We start from the raw sequence: 25000 nt of genomic DNA on the forward strand, positions 1-25000 counted from the left end.
AATTTTTTTAAAAACAAATTTAAAAGTGGTTGTAGGAGCTGTATCAAACACGCCTTAAAAATAATTTTTTTATAATATTCTTTAGTTTGCCGATTGAACCGTACACTATTTCACTTCACAAACGCGAGAAATACCACGGCAGCCAAGATTGTAATTATGCAAATTAGACCACTAGCCAACTTTAAAACAATTATCACCACGAAGAAGAGTCTGTTGTCACCTCCACATTCTGAAAAAATCACCACGTATCACCTAAATTAAAAAAAAATATATGTATAATTTGTTGGAGTAACTCAAACTACTCAACCACATCATCACCTTTTTGCTATCATACTAAAAGAAATTCTTCGTGGAAACATCTAAAAAAAAAATATGTATAATTTGTTGGAATACCTCAAACTACCAAACATCAATCTCTTTTTGCTATCGCACTAAAACAAATTCTTTGTGATGAAATTCAAAATCAGCCAGGTGAGCTTTCCAAAGGTTAGACGTACCGTGGCAACCGATCGAGCCGGGAGACTAAAGTCAGCATCAAAGTTGCAAGGTGCCTGATTTTTCACAGCGTTTATTTAAGATATTTTTTTTTCGATGCTGATCAACAGGTACATAAAAATCCAAGGCTTCGCATTTTCGATATTCAACATCCGCTCTCAAAAGACAATCGCTTTATCGGATAATGATTTCCTATCAATTGGGATAGATCGGCGTCGGGGTCAGATCTATATAAGGACTAATATGGCTGACATTATCCTTAGAACTGACATTGCTGTAAATAAATGGAATGAAATGGAATGGAATATAAAACTTTGCCCAATGACAAGGCACTGGGACACCGACGATGAGGTCATTCATCGCTGAAAGGAAAATTCAAAGTAAAAAGGTTTTAAGTTTAAAGGTGTAACAGGAGGAAGACCTCGCAGTTGCACTATGATGCGATTGTTAGGAGAAGGTTGAAGAAAGCAAGACGGACGAAGGAGAATATGAATGGCGACGCAATAAAAAATGAATGGAAGGGGCTGCAGCTATGGACCTAAGGTACGCCGCGACGACCCTTGAGTAACGCCTACACGGTTGTAAAAAAAAAAAAAAAAAAAATAAAAAAAAAAAATAAATATATATATATATATATATATATATATATATATATATATATATATATATATATATATATATATATATATATATACGGCATTGAAACTTACGTATCTCAAGTTCGTATCTTTACTTTACCTGTCCTTTCGATAAGTGGAACAAATTGGGAGACAAAAGACGCCGCTAACACGCGTCGACTTCCCCGCTGATGACGTCAGCAGTCACGATTGACAACACGTGACTAACTCCTCCGGCCTTGCGATAGGAAATCCATTTGTTTCCTGCATTATCGAAATTCGTTTCATTGTATCCTCAGAGAGAGAGAGAGAGAGAGAGAGAGAGAGAGAGAGAGAGAGAGAGAGAGAGAGAGAGAGAGAATGAAGAATAAGCGGTTTTGTTTGTGTTTCTCAAAAAACTTAAAATCTGCACAAATCATATACATAATACATACGATATATATATACATTATAATATATATATATATATATATATATATATATATATATATATATATATATATATATATATATATATATATATATATATATATATATATTTACTGTACACAAATATTTCTTCATCTGAGTTTAATCCCTAGTCGGGGTCGATGTTTTTTAACGAAAACCTCCAGCTGTTTCTTTCTTGATAGGGTAATTTTACAAATAGTTTTGGCAGATGTTTTAAGCATTCCCTGACTCCAGCATTTCCATTTATCCGGTCATTTCAAGTTATTTTCAAAAACATTTTTGGTTGTCTGTAAAAGAAAACTATTGCGCCGGCTTTGTCTGTCCGTCCGCACTTTTTCTGTCCGCCCTCAGATCTTAAGTACCGCTGAGGCTAGAGGGCTGCAAATTGGTATGTTGATCATCCACCCTCCAGTCATCACACATACCGAATTGCAGCCCTCTAGCCTCAGTAGTTTTGATTTTTGTTAAGGTTAAAGTTAGCCATGAACATGCGTCTGACAGCGACATAGAACAGGACACCACCGGCCCATGGTTAAAGTTTCATGGGCCGCTATTCATACCAAAAGATAGATCCATTTTGGTGGCCTTGATTGTACGCCGGACAGAAAACTCGATTGCGCCGAAGAAACTTCGGCGCATTGTTTACTTGTCAACTTATATGTTTTGATTAAGCATCTGCGCAGTCGACTATTAACACAAAGGCTCGGGAATGTCATCTTCCGATAAAGGAGTGATAAAAATAGATATAATTCAAATAAAGAGACGATTTGTCACCAGACGGAAATAGATCAATGATGCTCAGCTATATGCCAACAACGACAAGTTACGCGTAAATAACAGTTCGCGATAAACAACAACACGAGTTATCGATTGTGGATAACTCACGTTGTTTCTACCGTGATAAACAACGACAGTTATCGGTTGTGGATAACTCATGTTTTTTTTATATCGCGGTAAACAACATAGTTATTGATTGCGGATAACTCACGTTGTTTCTACCGTGATAAACAACGACAGTTATCGGTTGTGGATAACTCATGTTTTTTATATCGCGATGAACAACAACACAGTTATTGACTGCGGATAACTCATGTTGTTTCTACCTTGATAAACAACAACAGTTATCGATTGCGGATAACTCACGTTGTGTCTGCCGAGATAAACAACAACAGTTATCAATTTTGGATAACTCATGTTGTTTCTACCGCGATAAACAACAACAAGAATTGTCGATTGCAGATAACTCATGTTGTTTCTACCGCGATAAACAACAACAGCCATCGATTGCGGATAACTCACTTTGTTTCTACCGCAATAAACAACAAGAATTGTCGATTGCGGATAACTCACTCACGTTGTTTCTACTGTGATAAACAACAACAAGAATTATCGATTGCGGATAACTCACGTTGTTTCTACCGCAATAAACAACAAGAATTGTCGATTGCGGATAACTCACTCACGTTGTTTCTACCGTGATAAACAACAACAAGAATTATCGATTGCGGATAACTCACGTTGTTTCTACCGCAATAAACAACAAGAGGTTATCGATTGTGGATAACTCACGTTGTGTCTACCGTGATAAACAACAAGACTTATCGATTGTGGATAACTCATGTTGTGCCTACTGCGATAAACAACAACAGAGTTATCGACTGCTGATAGCTCACGTTGTTCCTGCCATGATAAACAACAAATTTTTGATTGCGGATAACTCATGTTTTTTTATATAGCAATAAACAACAAGAGTTATCGATTGTGGATAACTTACGTTGTTTCTACCGCGACAAACAACAACAAGAATTATCGACTGCGGATAACTCACGTTGTTTCTACACGAGCGAAGCATTTCTGGATTAACACGCTAATGAGTCCCGACTTCTACACGTGACCTCTGAATGCTAATGACGTGAAACAACTTCAGAGTGATGTTTCACGACACGAAAAAAAAAAAAACTCTTTTGATCATTCCTGTTCAATTCTGGATCCTCCGTGACTTTGTTGCAGCCGAATGAGGCGGCCACACACCAATGACCTTCATTAGAAAACGGAATGAAAGAGTTATTATTTTTTTTTAATCTTTGCTGTTCGTGGAGCCAAACAGCAAAGGTATAAGCCAAGAGGTTCATTAAGAAGGAACGCGTTTAATAAACGTCTCAGCAATGTCAGGCTTCGAGCACTTGAGTCCTCTCTGTGGAATAAACGAAAATAGTTTTTCCAGGTCTCACGATAAAAGACAACCGAACTTTTTTGTTCCTTATTTATAAATTTCCATAGAAATGAAAAGGGAGGAATTTTTTTTATTATTCTTTTAATTTAATGTAATGGGTTTCTGTGTGTGTTTTTTTTCTTATGTAATGTTTCGTAATTCATGGTGACACAGATTTATTTGAGTTTGCTCTTTGCAAAATATCAATAATTACTCCTACGTTTTATATATATATATATATATATATATATATATATATATATATATATATATATATATATATATATATATATATATATATATATATATATATATATATATATATATATATATATATAATGTATATATGTATATATATATACACACACACATAAACACACATATTGCTGATATATACCTATCTGTAAGCGTTTAATGCCTTATAATGGATATTTTAGAGGTCCGTTCATAACATTCCGGTTAAGCAAATCCCTTACAAACCCCGAACAAATGGACGTGAAGTTTATTGCACCATAATTCAATCAATCAATGACCCGTAACTTTCCCCCTCCTGATCCAACCAGTTCGGGGACCAGCGGGTAACGGCTCTTCGTCGCCCAAATGCGAGCAATAGAGCTCTGGGAATCATTCAGTACAAATTCTATTTTCGAGTGCGGTTATCTATTTCGCTTTCTGCTGCCAATTTTCCATATTGCATGTCAGGTCGAACAAAAAGTGAATGTTGGTATTATTTAGCCTTTTACTTTTCGTTCGTCTCGTTCAGCAATGGTCATAGACAGAACTTACTGGGATGGATTGGAACGCAGAATTTTGGCCAAAACCTAAGGCCTGGGATCTAAGAGGTCACTCAGCGCTGAAAGGGAAACAGAATGAAAAGGTTTGAAAGGTGGAACAGGAGGAAAACCTCGCAGTTGCACTATGGAGCAACTCTTAGGAGAGAGTTGAGGAAAGTAAGATGGAAGAAAGAGAATATGAACGGAGGTACAGTAAATGGAATGAAAGTGGGTTACGGCTATGGGCCGAAGGGATGCTTCAAAGAACCTTAAGTAATGCCTACAGTGCACCGTGCGAGATGCACTGTCGGCACTAGCCTTTCTAAGGATCACAAAACTTATCATCAATATTTAGCGTCATCCTACAACACTAGTTTCGTATGAACAGAAAGAATGTTATGAAAAAAATAATATAAAATAGAAATGAAATTCAAGTGCTTCATTGAAAATGGGCAAAAGAATTCCAGTTTTAGCTGATTGAAGGAGCGGAAATATTCATCGAAATAGCCTTTCCGAAAGGCAAAAAAAAAAAAAAATAAATAAATAAAAAAAAATCTATCTGCATCGAATAGCTTTCAAAAGGGGGAAGAGAGGGGCGGGGACGAGGGCCATGGATTCTTGTAGGAGACACGGTGATATTATTCAAGATTTGATGAAAGAAAGAAAATATAATATATATATAGATTATATATATATATATATATATATATATATATATATATATATATATATATATATATATATATATATATATATATATATATATATATATATATATATATATATATATATATATATATATATATATATATATATATATATATATATATATACATAGTTGCTAAGTGGAACGTATGGACAACCACACAAGATATAATAAAGAACACAACGTTATTTTCAGGGACCATGAATAAAAAAAAATAATCATATCAAAAGACCACAGCCTGGAGATAAAAAAAAGTGATTCCTAGTAGACAACATCGAAAGCCCTCGGGGTTTCCTGAAACCCAAATATATGTGAAAGCTCTTTCTTTCTCAATAAATATATAAAAGTTATTTTTCTTTCTTTGTCGTGTCCATTGGACGATTACTAAGCATTTACTTACTTCCATTACGCCAAGAATAATTTTTATATTCTCGGTATTTCTGCTGTGGTGGTTATTCACTGTACAGATAATGTAAGTGGATGTTTTATAAGATGATTCTAAGAATTATATTCTTATTTATAACACAAACGACTTTTATATGGACTGATATAACCATGATAAAGTATCTTTTACCATATTAAATGGAAAGGAATTATATATAAAATTTAGGCCACAGACCAAACGCTGGGACTTACGAGGTCATTCAGTGATGAAAGAGAAACTGAGAGTAAAAAGGTTTGAAAGGTGTAACAGGAGGAAAACCTCTAACCAGTCGCCCTATGCAACAATTGCTAGGAGAGGGTTGAGGAAAGTAAGATGGAAGAAAGAGAATATGAACGGAGGTACAGCAAAAAGGAATGAAAGGGGTTGCAGCTGGGGGCATTCCCAGATCCGTATCTTCCAAAATAAAACTAATTTATTGTAATTATAAGATTTCAGATCCCCTAACAAGGGCAAATCATGGTTTAAACAACTGCTGGAACCTGGATATTGATTGACAGCAGCTTTAGCAGATTTCCTAAAGGTTAACTTCTACGGGACGGTCGCAAATTCCCGAGATGTATGCTAGTATTGCACCAGCCCCGTTTTTTTTTTGCCATGCCCCTAGGTTAAGTTAGGTTAGGTTAGGTTGAGTTGGGTTGGGGTGATTAGGTATATTGGTACTCCACTGATAATTTGGTTGTGGAAAACGTAATGAGATTATTTTCAAGAAAATTCTACTGTTAATTTTTAAGATATGGCGTCCCGCTTTTTTTCAGGGAAAGGTCCCGCTACTGGGTTACATCTCGGGACAATGCCATCCGCTATCGACTTTCAAAGCCACTGCTTCTGAAGTTTGCTTTTGAAAGCATTTTTAGCAGAGTGCCATCAGTCGTTTCATGGTGGGGATATCAAACTGGTCACTTAAAGTAATACAGTAATACTGTACGACAGGATTTTTGGAACAAATTATGTGTTGATGTTTGTAAGTTTATCAGAGGATGTATCTAGACTTTATAGAGGTAGGACCCATTGCAATAACTTTACAAGCGTATTCCCCAATTGATGTGCGGCATGCATGCATATATATATATATATATATATATATATATATATATATATATATATATATATATATATATATATATATTGAATATATTATATAATATAAATATATATATCATGAATATATATTACATAAAAATATATATATATATATATATATATATATATATATATATATATATATATATATATATATCAAAAAAGAAATAAATATATATATGAAAATAATCTAAACACAGTACGAGGGTAGTAATGTTAATGAGTTCCAAACTTTCTCCTTTTCATGTTTTCTTCCCAGATCTATTGGATTTTTAGCCAAAAAGTACACCGGCCTGAGTGGGGATAGGTCTGGGATAAACAGCTGAGAGAGATCTTGAAATAAATGCTAAAAGTCTCGTACAAAAGTGATAATAATCATATATATATATATATATATAAATCTCTCTCTTTCTCTCATGTTTTCTCAGATCTCAATAGGTCTGGGATCTCTGAGAGAAATCATCTCTCTCTCTCTCTCTCTCTCCTTCCTCTCTCTTCTCTCTTCTTCTTCTTCTCCTTTCTTCTTCTTTTTTCTTCTCTCTCTCTCTCTCTCTCTCTTCTCTCTCTCTCTTTCTCTCTCTCTCTCTCTCTCTCTCTCTCTTTTTTCTTCTCTTCTTCTTTCTTCTTTCTTCTTCTTCTCTCTCTCTCTCTCTCTCTCTCTCTCTCTCTCTCTCTCTCTCTCTCCCTTCCTTCCTTCATTCCGTCTTCTTCTTCTTATTCTTCTTCTTCTCTCTCTCTCTCTCTCTCTCTCTCTCTTTAGAATTGTCCACCTAGAGATAGAAGAAGGGAAATTAAATTACAAAAACACCACAGAGAAATGAAAATCAAATTAGACGTTTTTAGTTAAGACACCGAAGCACCCGTAACAATTCTTCCTTTCCTAACCGAATCAGGCAGAGAGAAAATGGCAAAGAGACTCATGTCGATAATTCTCTAACTCTCTTTTTTTCTCTCTCTCTTTCAAGGAACAAAACAATTTAAAAAAAAAAAACTTTTGCTTTCAACTCTCTCTCCATCCGCTATAAACCGTTCGCAACAATGGTTACCAAGCCTCGTTGGACTTGAAAGAGGAAGAACAAAGAAAGAAGAGAGAAACAAAGAGAGTCTTTGTTGGGGAACAGAAAGAAACTAACAAAAAATAATACTTCTGGCTGTTTAGGAGGGAAGGCGCGCCATGACAGCTTAAATGCTCGCGTGTACTTTGAGCGCCAGTTTTGGCTATACTGCAGAGATTTGGCATTCCACCTAGATATGACTTTTTAAAAAAATACATGAATTTCAGTACATTTTTTCAGAAACATTTTCCTTTTTTCACTGTTCAACTTCTTTAGGAAGTGAGTGTAGCCTTCTTTTAGTTCAGAAATGTCACAAAATACACGAATTTCAATAAATTAAGTAATATTTTCACCTGGTACTGAATTGTCACAAAATGCATGAATTTCAATCAATTATTTCAGTAACATTCCCCCCCGTAGGGAGGTTAGTACTGACAGTGCACCTCGTGCGGTGTACTGTAGGTTCTTAGCAACTCGCCATCGGCCCCTAACTGCAACCCCTTTCGTTTCTTTTACCGTACCTCCTTTGATATTCTCTTTCTTCCATCTTACTTTCCTCAACCCTCTCCTAACAATTGATTCTGAATGACCTCGTAGGTCCCAGCGCTTGGCCTTTGGCCTAAATTCTATATTCAGTTCAGTAACATTTTCCTTTTTCCTCTGTTCATCTCCTTCAGGAAATGAGCGTAGTCTCCTTTTCGTCCTTCAACCTTCAAATGAATTAACCAATTCTTTAACAACTGCCAAGGAGATTTAAGCTAACACTCGACGCAAATTAAATGAAGGAATTTTTTTTAACCCGGACGAATTTTTAAAGCAATTTTTATTTTTGGTAATTAGTTTATACAAAATATTAATAACCTTCAGGAATGGCTTTGAATTGAATTGAATTGATTATAGAATTTAGGCCAAGCACTGGGACTTGTGAGGTCATTCACTGACAGTAAAAGGTTTGAAAGGTGTAACAGGAGGAAGACCTCAGAGCAGTTGCACTATGAATCAATTGCTAGGAGAGGATGGATAGCAAGATGGAAGAAAGAGAATACGGAAGGAGGTACAGTAAAAGGAACGAAAGGGATTGCAGCTAGGGACCGAAGGCACACTGGAAAGAACCTTAAAAAGTACAGTGCACCCATGAGGGCACTGACGGTGCCAGACGCACGATCATGGTTAACTCCTTAACCTTAAATAAAATACGGCCCGGTGGTGGCCTGTGTTGTTGGTACCTATAGTGGTGACAGACGCACGATTATGGGCTGCAATTAAGGCTAGAGGGCTGCAATTCGGTATGTTTGATGATTAGAGGGTGGATGATCAACATACCAATTTGCAGCCCTCTAGCCTCGAGAGTTTTTAAGATCTGAGGGCGGACAGAAAACTTAAATAGTAAAAAAAGGATTCGTCACGGATTAAAGACGTATCATCAACAAAATTCATGAATATTACTTTCATATTTATTAATAAAAACAGTAAAAAAAAAAAAGATTTGTCACGAATTAAAAGCATATCAAAAGAACTATGAAAAATTAACTGGGCAGCAACTCCCAAGAGGGCATTATGGGTAATAAAAGTTACATATGTATATGGTAAAAGTGGCAAGTAGATTCCATATATATATATATATATATATATATATATATATATATATATATATATATATATATATATATATATATATATATATATATATATATATATATATGCATATATATATATATATATATATATATATATATATATATATATATATATATAGATGAAATCATGAAGGAAAGAGAAACATTTGAGTGCTGCAAGGCCTTTCGACTTATAGTCCTTTATTTGGCAGCAAAGAACTATAAGTCGAAAGGCCTTGCACCACTCCACTGTTTCTCTTTCCTTCGTGGATTTTGTCTTTATTTATATATTCATCACGCTCCATATTTTCGTGATTCAGTTATACATACATAAATGTATATATATATATATATATATATATATATATATATATATATATATATATATATATATATATATATATACATATACATACATAGACTATCTATAAGAGCATTCTCCATAAAAAAACACTTGGACAAACAAGGGATTTCGAAGGATTAAGCAATCACGAACTAATCAACGGAAAAAGAGTCAGTGCATAAAAAAGAAATATGGCGAAAGATTCCGGCAACAGAAGCCGACCACCACAAAAGCTAAAGTTGGTCAAGTAAACAAAAACAAAAAGCCCTGAAAAAAAAATCCCAAGGTAACAAAGGACCGAAAAACATTCTTCTTTACCTGTTTTTGGAACGGAATGGAATAAAATTCAGGACGAATGCCAAGCGCTGGGACCTACGTGGTCGCTCAGACCCGAAAGGGAAATTGAGATTAAAAAGGCTTGAAAGGTGTAACAGGAGGAAAACCTCAAAGCAGTTTCACTATGAAACAATTGTTATGAGTTGAGGAAAGTAAGATGGAAGAAAGAATATGAATGGTGACGCAGTTAAAAGGAATGAAAGGGGTTGCAGCTAGTGGCCTACGGAACGCCGCAAAGAACCTTAAGTAATGCCTACAGTGAGGTGCACTAACGGCGCTACCCCTCCTAGCTGTTTTTGCCTACAACAATATGCAGGCAAACTGTCTGCGGTTTTCTAGCAACAGGTTTGATACTACCCAGCTTTCTTGGAGTTTTATCTTACAACTTAAATGAGGATTAGTTTGCGTAGTGCAATTGTGGAATCCTCTGATCTCCAAACATGTAAGCGAGTAGAACATTCATTCCTGTTTTCCGCTGACGTCCCTGAATTTCAGGTGTATCGGTTTTGTTGTTCATTCTCTCGTATTTATATATTTATCACCTTTGCTTTAACGTCTCTCTCTCTCTCTCTCTCTCTCTGAAGGTTGATTTCCATTTGGGGCCTTCTTTGGGCTTACAGACTGACTGTCCATAACGATTTTCAGCTGAAGATTTAAAGAAAGTTAAGGAAATCACAAAATGCAAATTGCTCGTCCGTCTGAATCGAATCATTTGCATTGCAAGCGCATGAACAATTTCCGCTTGAAACTTGCAGGCTAATATGAAATCTAGGTAAATATGAATTAGTAATAAAAAATGCATAATATAACTTTAATGAGAGAAAATCACTTGAAGCTGTAACTACAAATCAAGGTAAACTAACAAAAAAAAGAAAGCTATTTCAGAATGACGCAGTTAGAGGATATATGAGGTTTCTCGTACTCTCTAAGCTGTCCGCGATCAGCAGAGAGTCGCCATGACTAAATATTTACAGAAACTCCCTCTCTCTCTCTCTCTCTCTCTCTCTCTCTCTGTGAAAATCTGAAGACACGTACCCTTCTAAATATATGTTCATTTCTCTCTATCTCTCAGAGTAAAAGTGCTATTTACTGATAATTATTTCTCTCTCTCTCTCTCTCTCTCTCTTGAAAATCGGAAGAAACGTAATCTTAATATATATTTTTACCTTCTTAATTCCCTTGAGTGGAGGCGCTCTTCGTTGATACTCATCTCTCTCTCTCTCTCTCTCTCTCTCTCTCTCTCTCTCTCTCTCTGTGAAAATCTGAAGAAACGTAATTTTCTAAATAAATGCTTGTCTCCTTATCTCTTCTTTATTAATACTTCTCTCTCTCTCTCTCTCTCTCTCTCTCTCTCTCTCTCTCTCTCTCTCTCTCTCTCTCTCACTGTGTGAAAACCTGAAGTAACATAATTTTTAAATAAATGTTTGTCTTCTTACCTCTTCTTTATTAATACTTATCTCTCTCTCTCTCTCTCTCTCTCTCTCTCTCTCTCTCTCTCTCTCTCTCTCTCTCTCTCTCACTGAAAAAATTCACTCTTCCGTAACACATTATCATACATGTCCATAATCCGGGATCACCCAAACTCGTCCTGGACTCGTGTTCCCTGACGTTGCCATGGCAACAGATGAACCACATTTCACCTCATCACGCATTAAAATGTGTGATGGTCTCATGCTTCAACGAGGTTCATCTGGGTGTTCCTATTGGCGAGGGTAATTTGGTTCATCCAGATGGTAATGAAGGGCAAATGTTGCCTTCGAATTTCTTGAGGTTTTTCCTACCCCAGTTATTCCGCATATAATTTCCTCTTCCATAAAGATACTGGTCTGTTAATGGGTATGTTTTTCATTGTATAATTTGTATAGTGTTTAATTAAAACGTATAATGCTCAAAATCTTTCATATCTTTAAACACGAAAGTTTCATTATCCTTTCGCCAGACGTGTCAATGTTGTCAAAATTATCATGGCATTAAATCGAGTTTTCTGCACAGCGCATAATCAAGGCCACCGAAAATAGAGCTATCATTAGGTGGTCTCGGTGTAATTCTGTATGAGCCGCGGCCCATGAAACTCTCAGCCGGCCGTGGTGGCCTGTGTTGTTGCGTTGCCAGAAGCACGATTATGGCTAACTTTGACCTTAAATAAAATAAAATCTACTGAGGCTAGAGGGCTGCAATTTGGTATGTTTGATGATTGGAGGGCGGATGATCAACATAACAATTTGCAGCCCTCTAGCCTCAGTAGTTTTTAAGATCTGAGGGCGGACAGAATAAAGCCCGGACGGACAGACAAAGTCGGTACATTAGTTTCTTTTACAGAAAACTAAAATATTATCTATTATAGCCCAAGATGTAAATTACATCGATTAAGAAAATTTAATAAGAATGGCATTGTCATTAAAAAAATTATGTGAATATAAACATTACAAATTTTTAGGGAGAAATATTAGTCAAGTTTGAACAGCGTTTATCAGCTAAACAGGAGAATGCACTTCTAATCAGATGACGATAGGAGATATTTCTCAAATAACGGGAAATAAAAGCAGGTAAATTTAATACGGTGAATTAGTAAGAAAAACAGTTAATAAAACAGTTAATAGCAGTAGCATAGCATCATTGATTATATATATATATATATATATATATATATATATAGTATATATTTATTTATATATATATATATATATATATATATATATATATATATATATTTACTGTTGCTAAGCTACTGCTATTAACTGTGTTATTAACTGTTTGTCTTACTAATTCACCGTATTAAATTTACCTGCGTTTATTTCCCGTTATATGAGAAATATCTCCTATCGTCATCTGATTAGAAGTGCATCCTCCTGTTTAGCTGATAAACGCTGTTCAAACTTGACTAATATTTCTCCCTAAAAATCTGTAATGTTTATATTTACATAATTTTTTTTAATGACATTGCCATTCTTATTAAATTTTCCTAATCGATGTAATTTACAACTTAGGCCATAATAGATAGTAATTTAGTTTTCTGTAAAAGAAAACTATTGTGCCGGCTTTGTCTGTCCGTCCGCGCTTTAATCTGTCCGCCCTCAGATCTTAAAAACGACTGAGGCTAGAGGGCTGCAAATCGTTATGTTGATCATCCACCCTATACACAAACACACACACACACAACACACACACACACACACACATATATATATATATAAATATATATATATATATATATATATATATACATATATATATATATATATATATATATATATATATATATATATATATATATATATATATATATATATATATATATATAAACTTAAATATTGCATAACACTACCTGAACAGATTCCAAATAACCAAATCTATATACGATCAACATTAAAAATATAAAAGACGCATCCCTTTTTGAATAGCGATCTAATGGAATCAGAGTATTATAGAATTCTGCGCAATTTACGTCAATTACGGGAGAAGGCGAAAAAAAAATAAAAATAAACTCGAACACCTGTTCCTATTCGTCTCGTAATGACGCCACCTGCTTTGGGAATACCTTTTGCAAACAAAAAGCAACATTCTCTCAATCAATATTCTGTCACTCAGTCTCCCACCTTTCATACAGAGTTTTAAAAGCTACCCACCTACCTACCTATCTATCTATCTATTTATTTTTAGCTATCTATATATACAGTATATGTGTATATACATGTACATATATATATATATATATATATATATATATATATATATATATATATATATATATATATATATATATATACACACACACACACAAACACACAACTCGCATGAGTGTAGGAAACTAAATTGTTTATCTTATCAGTGGATTAAGCACCTGGTGGGGGGTAGCAACTTAGCTACAGGTGTGGCTAGCTACCTCTTCGTAAAAAGATTGGCTGAGAATAGAAACATTAACGATCTGCAGCCACACATACAGACACAAACGCAAACACACGCACAAAAACACACACACATGCACTCTATATATACACAAGTAATTATTTTCCCACCACACTCTATCACAGGTATGTTTTTAAACTTCTTAACAACGTTTTTATTCCAAAAGTCCCCGTACCTAATGTGTCTAAACTTCCGTTTTATGCAAATGTACCTTTGATCCACGACCAAAACTTCTATGATGTACTTAGAAAACTCATATCTAATTATATACCAGCTATTAAATGTAATATCATCCCGACAAATCCACTTACCTTGGGTAGTTTTTTAAATTTAAAGATAAACTTGACCCTTTGATGACCTCACGCGTCGTGTACAAGTTCAATTGCCCTAGATGAACTCTAGGGACCTACGTGGGATCCACACAGAGTTTACTACGGGTCAGAATTGATTCCCATAAGGGCGTTAGCTATCGAACTGATAGCAAACTTGCTAGTCCCGAATTTTCCAACATCAGGCAACACGCCAATAAATGCAAACATAACATACAATACAGAGTTTGAAATATTGGGACGGGCACCGAATGGCAAACTACTGACAATCCAGGAATCCTTGTTTATTAAACAACTTGTTCCCCAATTGAACACTTAGCAGTCTTCCTCGACGACTCTTTACCTGACGTGAGCTGTTGAATTTTGTCGTCTCTTGTTTGTTCCTACTGACTTTCGTCCCTCCTTCCTCCCTTGATGGTTGGTCCTGCTACAACTAGTTTTTCATTTTGCTATATATAATGTACTATGTCCCGTATTTGTGTTTTAGCGCTTTTAATGTTAATTTTATTGTTTTTTTTATCTTTATAGCTTGAAAATGAAACCTTTGTGTTTTGAAACGTTGCAATAAATTTTTTTTATGGACCACCTGAGATGTACTTCCTCCTTCAACTGTCTTTTGTTGTTCGAGTTACTAGTAACCACCACATCTTAGAACGTTATATATATATATATATATATATATATATATATATATATATATATATATATATATATATATATATGGTATACACATATCCACATAATATATTTATATACATATATATATATATATATATATATATATATATATATATATATATATATATATATATATATATATATATATATATATATATTTGTTCAACATTTAACCGAACGATTTACAAAGCATTCCGTGAGATACAAAGTAAATGTAATAAAAAGAAAGAATTTAGACAATTGCGAAAAAATATATCACTGTTTATAAAATTTGTGTGATTTTTGTTTCTCTCCAAACATGCGGTCGGGGGACAATGATTTAGTTATTATATCCCTCCTCTCTCTCTCTCTCTCTCTCTCTCTCTCTCTGCCTTTCTTTACGAGTATCCTCATTTAGCCTCATTTCCTCTTCAGATACATAAATCATGCAATGAATATAACCAATAATTACTGAAGCATAATGTATTTATTTCTGAAATAAAAATCCTCTAAATTTTTCCAATAAATCTATGCTCACTTTGTAGGCTACTTGCATCTCCTGCTATTTAGTTTTCTGCACAGAAAACTATTGTGCCGGCTTTGTCTGTCCGTCCGCACTTTTTCTGTCCGCCCTCAGATCTTAAAAACTACTGAGGCTAGAGGGCTGCAAATTGGTATGTTGATCATCCAACCTCCAGTCATCAAACATACCAAATTGCAGCCCTCTAGGCTCAGTAGTTTTTATTTTATTTAAGGTTAAAATTAGCCACAATCGTGCGTCTGGCAACGATATAGGCCAGGCCACCACCGGGCCGTGGTTAAAGCTTCATGAGCCAAGGCTCATAGAGCATTATACCGAGACCACCCAAAGATCAATCTATTTTCGGTGGCCCTACACACACCTGAGGTGCTTGAATTCTTTACCTGCTTCAAAATCACCTAAATACTAATAAATTATCCGCATCTGAATATCAATATTTTAACTTAATATTTCACTGGTTTCATAAAAGAATACATTAACATAGAGAAATAAAACTGTGCTTTTAATATCAAATAAAAAACAAGTAAAAAACGAGCCGAAGTTTCTTCGGCACAATCGAGTTTTCAGTACAGCCGCTACAGCGTATAATCAAGGCCACCGAGAATAAATCTATCTTTCGGTGGTCTCGGTATAATGCTGCCTGACCCACGGCCCATGAAACTATAACCACGGGTTCGGTGGTGGCCTATCGTATATCGTTGCCAGACGCACGATTACGGCTAGCTTTAACCTTAACTAAAATAAAAACTAGTGAGGCTAGAGGGCTGCAATTTGGTAAGTTTGATGACTGGAGGGTGGATGATCAACCTAACAATTTGCAGCCCTCTAGCCTCAGTAGTTTTTAAGATCTGAGGACGGACAGAAAAAGTGCGGGCGGACAGACAAAGCCGGCACAATAGTTTTCTTTTACAGAAAACTAAAAAGTGGGAAAGAGGATTAATAAATGTTAAGAAAATAACAGAAGCTCTTTAAAAAGCTGAAGTGGAGAAACAAACAAGCGGAGAGGTGAAGTGTTTGTGGAGTTTGAAGCTTTGAAAAAGAAAATGATAAAAAAATAGAAATAACAATAAAAAATAATGCGTTGGTTCCATTACTGTAATTCGAGAATTAGACGTGAATTCACCTTCTCAATATTTGGTATAATTTTTTCAAGAGCGCAAAATAACAGGAAGATTAAAACGAATATTTCAGTAAAGAAACTAAGTGCATATAATATTTATATATTTATAATATTATATAATATTTATATATATATATATATATATATATATATATATATAAATATATATATATATATATATGTGTGTGTGTGTATGTGTGTACTTATGTATGTATACACACACACACACACATATATATATATACAGTATATATATACAAAATATATTAACTCCCAAAAAAATTACATTGCAGATATTTACTTCATTTTTGATGAGTGCTATGTATATTCAGCGCGTATGCATACATTCCTATGGATACATTTCATATCTATGTATGCCTACAGACATGTGTCTACAAGAGTATGCTCAAGCAAGTATGCAGTACCCATTGTTATGCATACATCAGCATTCACGAAGAGCAATAAAGATTTTTTCCATTAGTTTTCTGTAAAAGAAAACTATTGTGCCGGCTTTGTCTGTCCGTCCGCACTTTATTCTGTCCGCATTTTTTCTCTCCGCCCTCAGATCTTAAAAACTTCTGAGGGTAGAGGGCTGCAAATTGGCATGTTGATCATCCATCCTCCAATCATCAAACATACCAAATTGCAGCCCTCTAGCCTCGGTAGTTTTCATTTTATTTAAGGTTAAAATTAGCCATAAACGTGCGTTTGGCAACGATATACAGTAGAACAGGACACCACCGGGCCTTGGTTAAAGTTTCATGGGCCGCAGCTCATACAGCATTATACCGAGACCACCGAAAGATAGATCTAATGTCGGTGGCCTTGACTATAAGCTGTACAGAAAACTTCGGCGCATTTTTTACTTATTTGAATTGCCACCGCTCCCAGGAGCTGCGATCATTCCAGCCAGTTATTATGCTTGAAAGAAACAAGACTCCCCAATCAAGCAACCCTCTTTAAAGCGATTTCCGCAATAACAAGCACGCGAGTTAAGTGAAAGAGAAGAATTGTTTCCTCAGGGAGAAAGCACCTCATTAAACGCACGATGAAGGATTTAGATCATTACGGCTTAAGTGGACGATGGAAGAGCGGCTTCCCAAAGCCGTTTTAATTAACTTGAGCTGTAGAGTCTTGCCAGAAGACAGGCGGCCGTTTCATCCTCAATATTTACAAATCTCTTTCCAGGAGCATAACGCTGATAGCAGTAAAAGGCTGAGGGAACTGTTAAACTGATGAGTATATTGAACTGAATTGAACTGGATGTAGAATTTTAGGCCAAAGGCCAAGCTCTGGGAGCTATGAGGTCATTCAGCGCTGAAGTGGAAATTGACAGTAAAAGGTTTGAAAGCAGTTGCACTGTGAATCAATTGTCAGAAGAGGGTTGAGGAAAGGAAGATGGAAGAAAGAGAATATGAAAGAAGGTACAGTAAAAGGAACGAAAGGGGTTGCAGCTACGGGTCGAAGGCCCAAAGCTTAAGTAATGCAAAGAGGATAAGTATATTGACTTATAAATATTCACAATCAGACCTGTAAACGTTTAGCATGCCGTAACACCTAAGGAATATGATATCAACAGTGCACTGTTCATGAGGTGCACTGACGGCTTGAAGGTATAATCTCCTCTACGGGGATAAGTATATTGACTTATGAACATTCATCTGAGTGTCATGCCAGCCAGTGACACTAACCACTATGCCACCGGACCAATACAGTGAACCAAGATTATTATTATTATTATTATTATTATTATTATTATTATTATTATTATTATTATTATTATTATCCACTGACTTGAAATTCAAGTTTCCAAAGAATATTTTGGTGTTTATTTAAAAGGAGTGACAGAAGGTAATCGGAAAATCAGAAAGAAGCGATCACTTCTTAGAAAAAAAAAAACTAATAAATAAATAGGTAAAAATGGAAGTAAATTATGAAACACAAGGAGAATTGCTTTTTAGGATTAAAGCAATTCTCCTTGTATTTTATAATTTACTTCCATTTTTACCTATTCATTTATTAGTTTATTTTTTCCCTAATAAATGATCGATTCTCTCTATATTTCCGATTACCTTCCGTCACTTCTTTTAAATAAACGCCATTTTGTTTGGAAGCTTGAATTCCAAGTCAGTGGCCCCTTTGGTGGGCTTGTTCCATATGAATAGAATTCATCTTCTGAATAATAATAATAATAATAATAATAATAATAATAATAATAATAATAATAATAATAATAATAATAATAATAATAATAATAATCCAAACAAAAACTTCTTTCGGTTTTTCTTCTGAAGATGGAAAGAGAAACCCACAAGATTGCTGGTCCTTGAACCAGCCTGACTACCTCATCTCTTGAAAAAGGGTCACAGTTAGGACCTGAAAGTACTCGAGTTGTAAAGTAACACGTAAATATTTACTAGTAAACAAGTTATACACGGGAATCTTGTGGGTTTCTCTTTCCAATAATAATAATAATAATAATAATAATAATAATAATAATAATAATAATAATAATAATAATAATAATAATAATAATAAATATGAAGACTTTTAGGATCACAAAATACTGACCAGAGCCTCTAGAACTTCCTACTAAGACAATGTCAAAAAAGGCGGAACAAGGACCCAAAATATTCCCCCATCTCAGAAGACAGGGGGGTGTCTTCAGCAGACGACCTAATGGACCATAAAACTACTGCAGAAGGCAAGGAGTCATTCAGAGACCTGACAGCAATGGCAGCCACTGTGGAACAGCTCGATAAGACCCGAAGAAAAATGACAGGTCAGAGAGAAAGTGACCCTATCTCCTGGTCTAGGGGTATCTACGATGTCGTCCAATTAGCGAGAAGGAGGAAAGTTAGGTTTGTTGGCTGGCGACCAAAACGTTCTGGAACGGAATGGAATATGGAATTTGGGGCGAAGGCTACGCGCTGGGACCAACGAGGTCATTCAGCACTGAAACGGAAACTGGATGAAATAAATGTTAGAAGTGGGTGGGAAAGCATACCTTAGTTTAACCAGACCACTGAGCTGATTAACAGCTCTCCTAGGGCTGGCCCGAAGGATTAGACTTATTTTACGTGGCTGAGTACCAATTGGTTACTTAGTAACGGGACCTACAGCTTATTGTGGAATCCGAACCACATTATAGCGAGAAATGAATTTCTATCACCAGAAATAAATTCCTCTAATTCTTCATTAGACGGCCGGAGACTCGAACTCGGGCCTAGCTAGAATGCTGGCCCACAACTCTATCGACTCGCCTAACGAGGAACTGGAAGAGGGTGGAAAGTAAGATAGAAGAAAGAGAATATGAACGGAGGTACAGTAAAAAGGAATGAAAGGGGTTGCAGCTAGGGGCTAGGGGCGACGGTACCAGCTCCCCCCCCCCACAAATGGGACCAGGACATTCTGAACAGAGTAATGTTAATTCAAGATATCTCGTGATAACTCCTCAGCAATAATTTTTCTGGGCTACGATCAGGGAAGATACCTCACGATTCACAGTAAACCGGGCATATGCTAAAACTTGGTGACTCATAGGAGGTAAATTGTTGAATATGTCATTTATTAAGCATGTTTTCATTTATTAAACATGTTCTAGTGCAGATGTCAAGTCCTATTTTGCAGGAGGGTAATAATCCAATGTAATTACTAGGCCTATGCTTCAGAAATTCACTCAGAGGATAATACAAAGACTCCAAGTCTTAGGAGGGTCATTAAGTACTAAAAGGTGAAAACATCATTAATATATTATTATATAAATGCTTCGACGTATGTATGTAGCTAAATGCTCTTTCACAATAATTGCATGTATACTCATATCACACCTTAAACTACAAGTATACTTCAGCATACGTATGTAACTAAAAACTCACTCACACTACACAAAAACATATCACACATACATACATCACGTGATCATGCATACAGCACGCAAGCAATATGCATGATTTTGTGTTTTCATGTATAAGAACGCGCATAAACACTGGATGTGTTTCCAATATATGTTCTCGCAATCGAATTATATAAAGCAATATCTCAAGACTTTTCTCAAGGAGAGTCTAACTACAAAACTACGCCTCTGGTTGGGAGAGTAATATTAAACGACATAAAAGGAATCAATAGGCCTACAGGGAACTTATAGAAAGACTTATAGGAAAACTTCTAAAAAAAAAAGACTAATAGGAAAACTTCTATCCACCTCTGATCTCGTCAAATTCTCTTGATCAGTTTACAGCTTCGTCGCGGGGAATTATTTTTTTTTTAATTCTTTTTCATCTCTATTTTCCTTAATATGGCTTAAATTCCGTATTACTTATTTGGGCGTTGAAGTATAATCTCTATGAAAAAGTTGGCGTTTCTCTTTTTTCTTGTATATACCATAAATCATACTGATTTTAGTTATTTTTTTTATATCAATTTTCTTATTTGTCTTAAATTCCGTATTAGTTATTCGAGCACTGAAGTATAATCTCTATGAAAAAGATAGAATTTCTCTTTTTTCTCTCATATACCATAAATCATATCGATATTAAGACTTCTTTTACAATTACATCAAGTAACAAAGGACATCTCCATCTTCTGGACACCGACATTCGATGAGGAAGTTCGTCTCTTATTTATGACTGTTTTTCTATGACGTCACCAACTAGTAATGGCTGACCTAAGGGACACTCGGTCGACGCTAACCAGAAATATCCAGCCACCGTAATTGGCGGCCATTTTGTCTTTTCATCCTCAAATTCCTTGACAAATGTTAGCTTATGTCACCAAGTGGCAGTGTTGACACAGATGTCGGCCTAGGAATGCCATCCCCCGTAGGGGGGAGGGGGGCGTTAATGTATCTCACGTGGTTCACTGTAGGCATTACTGAAGGGTATTTTCAGCGTACTTTAGGCCCAGAGTTATATCAGCTTTTTAATCTTTTACTTTACTTAAATTCCTGCTTTCTTTCATCAATCTTGCTGTCCAGCCTCTCCAACTATCGGTAGCTACCTCCCATTTTCACCTTTAGACCAATGTACTTTCTCCCTCATTTTCTGAATCTCTCGATCTTGCTGTTCAACCACTCCAACTCCCACTTTTTTTAGAGCGCTGAATGGCCGAAAGTGCCCCAGTAGCTTGGCTTGATACCCTAAACCCTCACGAAATCAAAACATCTGCATAAACGCCACAGTTGCATAAACCCCATACCCCAAAGCCAAGCGGAATGACAAGCGTCCAGCAATTGATTCTCCCTTACTTTTGAGGCTTCATGACAAGAGTCAGTAGGTGGAGCACCTCGACTTGCTTAGTCAGCAATAGCCCTGAATGCTGAAGGCTAACAAAGAATATGCTAATCCCTTTAAGGGGATTTCAGCTTGCCTTCAAGCGCTCCCGTGTTATATCACATCGCCCCTGCCTGTGTTTGTGAAAGCATCTTGCTTGAAAGGTGTCAGACGACTGTGGACGGTCTTACGAAACTCTTGGGAATGAGGCTGATTGTGCTTCAGTTGAATAAACGTTATAGAACATTACTGCCCTAAAATGGTAAACTGCAGTATCTGTAAAATTTTCGAAATTGAGATATGCCACCTACTGGACTCGTGAAACACTAATACATAGGTTACTGTAGTTTCAGAATGATTCTTCAATGGTTTATTTAGGGGTCCTACTTGCAGCATCTGTAAAATCAGTTGTAAGGCAAGGGAAAATTGCAGTGTCTACCATTTTTCTCAGTTTTGTATTTTTGCAGATACTGCAATCTTCCATTTTGGGGCAGATTGGTGATGGTCAATTGATAGTTTGTTACGTGATAAGTCGACCAAAAATATAAAACCATTAGTCCCTGTAAATATATCATTCACTTGGTTCGTTGGTTTAGGTTTTTCTGCCTTACATCAACATGAACCCTTGCCCAAAGACAGCCTTTAAGTGTGGTAAGGCCTTAGGGAGAATAAGAAGCGCGGTGTGGACCCCTGTAATATGTCCAGCCAGCCAAGACGATCCAAATTTCGCTGATATATTCTAAAACCAGAAAGAATTTAAAAAACAACGTCCCCAAAATCTCATTAAGAGTTCTGTCCCTGAACCTGTCTCCCTATCTCTCTCAAATTCATCCCCGGCCCACCCCCCAAATTAAACAAAACATCTAAGATGACGCAACTGGGAAAAAAAAATGGTCGTTAGATAACAGACCTTGTAGATTTCTGGCCCCAGTCCTAAATATCTAAATATCCTAAATATCTCAAAGTCAGCTAGGATCTCCTCCGTTCCATTAACGGGTTGCCATTTCATCACTGTCGCGTCAGAGTGATTATCCTCGACATCTAATACCACAAAATATAAAAGAAGAGAACTACGTCTGGCATAAATAAAGACAAATGAACTGACAGGAGACACGTCGTCGGTCCGATAAAAAAGGAAAATGGGACCAGGACGAATGATGATGAATCAGGGAAGATATGAGAAGCGGGGGAAAAAATAAGACATCCTCTTCTTCCCGAAATTCTCCCATAAGTCAACGGAGAGATTATGCAAAAGTTCACCGGGTCATCTAAATGTTAGACCTTGATATTGTCTGGAAATAGGTCGAGTTGCCATGAATAATATCAGACGTTTGTGTTCGCTCGAGATTATTATTTCTGTCGCGAAGTCTCCAACGACTTTCTCCTCGACCTCCGAATCATTTCTGGATAAAAAAAGTCAGATGAAAATTCCACCAAACGCAGCCACTCGGAATGACCTCACAGACCCATGACCTCTTTTCAGTCAATCTTCGCTAAATTGGAATATGGAATTTAGGCCAAAGGCCAATCGGTGGGACCTATAAGGTCATTCAGAGCTGAAAGGGAAATTGAGAGCAAAGAAGGTTTTGAAAGTTGTAACAGGAGGAAACTCTCTCTCTCTCTCTCTCTCTCTCTCTCTCTCTCTCTCTCTCTCTCTCTCTCTCTCTCTATATCTCTCTATATATATATATATATATATATATATATATATATATATATATATATATATATATATATATATATATATATATATATATATATATATATATATATATATATATATACTTATATAAATGTAATATCAGTACGAATGAATTTGAAAATGAAAACCAAAATATGTATGTCCACGGAATTCTTGGAAAGGGGGGAGGGCCCCTTTCGGAAGCATATATTATAAAAATAAAATGGGTTTTCATAGCAAACTTATATACCTAACCTTTGCCAGATGGCAAAAAAAAAAAAAACGTTCAAGCTAGAATTATATATCATACTTCTATTTCCCGTATAACTTGAAACTGTGATCTTGTGTGTGTGTGTGTGTGTGTGTGTGTGTGTGTGTGTGTGTGTGTGTGTGTGTGTGTGTGTGTGTGTGTGTGGGCGTCTAATTTATTTATTTGATTTATTAATCTATTTATTTCTTTAATATATTTCTTTAATTTATTTATTCAATTTACTTCTTTGATTTATTAATTTAATTTACTTCTTTCATTTATTTATTTCTATGGGAAAAGTGTCTTTAATGTATTTATTTGGTATATTTATTTATGTCTTCACTTAATTTTTTTATTTAATTCATTTATTTAATTTATCAATTTATTTTACTTCTTTAACTTATTTTTTCTTTATTTATTCAAGTTACTTCTTTAATTTATTTACTTCATTGACTTCTTTATTTAACTTTTTAATTTATCTTTTCTTTATTTAATTTACTTCTTTAATTTATTAATTTAAATTACTTCTTTATTTTATTTATTTCTTTAACTTTTTTCATGTATTTATCCAATTTACCTCTAATTTATTTACTTAAATTACTTCTTTATTTTATTTATTTCTTTATTTTTTTATTCATTTATTAATTTACTTCCTTAATTTTTTATTTAAGCTACTTCTTTAATTTATCTATTTAATTCACTTCTTTATTTTATCTATTTCTCTAATTTTTTAAAATTTATTTATTCAATTTACTCCTATAATTTACTGATTTCTTAGGCATTTCTTTGATTTTTCTTTATTTATTTATTCAGTTTACTCCTATAATTTACTGATTTCTTAGGTAACCCATAGGAAATAAATAACTGGTTCTCATCGACTTTCCTAAACGATTTTTCTCTTTCTCTCTGTCCCCACAGACATCCAAATGACGGTGACGTACACAAAAAAGGTCTCTGAGACCACGTTCTGTGGCTTCTCCAGATTACTGTTCAGGTGAGTTTTTGCATTTTTATTATTATTATTATTATTATTATTATTATTATTATTATTATTATTATTATTATTATTATTATTATTATTCAGGATATAGATCCCTATTCATATCGAACACTACAGG

General features: G+C 35.3%; 1 protein-coding gene across 2 annotated transcripts in view; it reads left to right on the forward strand.

The window, feature by feature from the left end:
- LOC136831185 (bestrophin-2a-like) overlaps positions 1-25000 on the forward strand; it is a 302394-nt gene that overhangs the window by 250495 nt on the left and 26899 nt on the right. For both annotated transcript variants that reach the window (XM_067091164.1, XM_067091165.1), the window contains exon 2: positions 24801-24876. In XM_067091164.1, the coding sequence (XP_066947265.1) occupies positions 24809-24876 (68 nt within the window). In that variant the 5' untranslated portion in view covers positions 24801-24808. The remainder of the gene's footprint in view (positions 1-24800; positions 24877-25000) is intronic.

The sequence above is a fragment of the Macrobrachium rosenbergii genome, chromosome 48 (assembly GCF_040412425.1).
Source record: "Macrobrachium rosenbergii isolate ZJJX-2024 chromosome 48, ASM4041242v1, whole genome shotgun sequence".
Lineage (NCBI taxonomy): Eukaryota > Metazoa > Arthropoda > Malacostraca > Decapoda > Palaemonidae > Macrobrachium > Macrobrachium rosenbergii.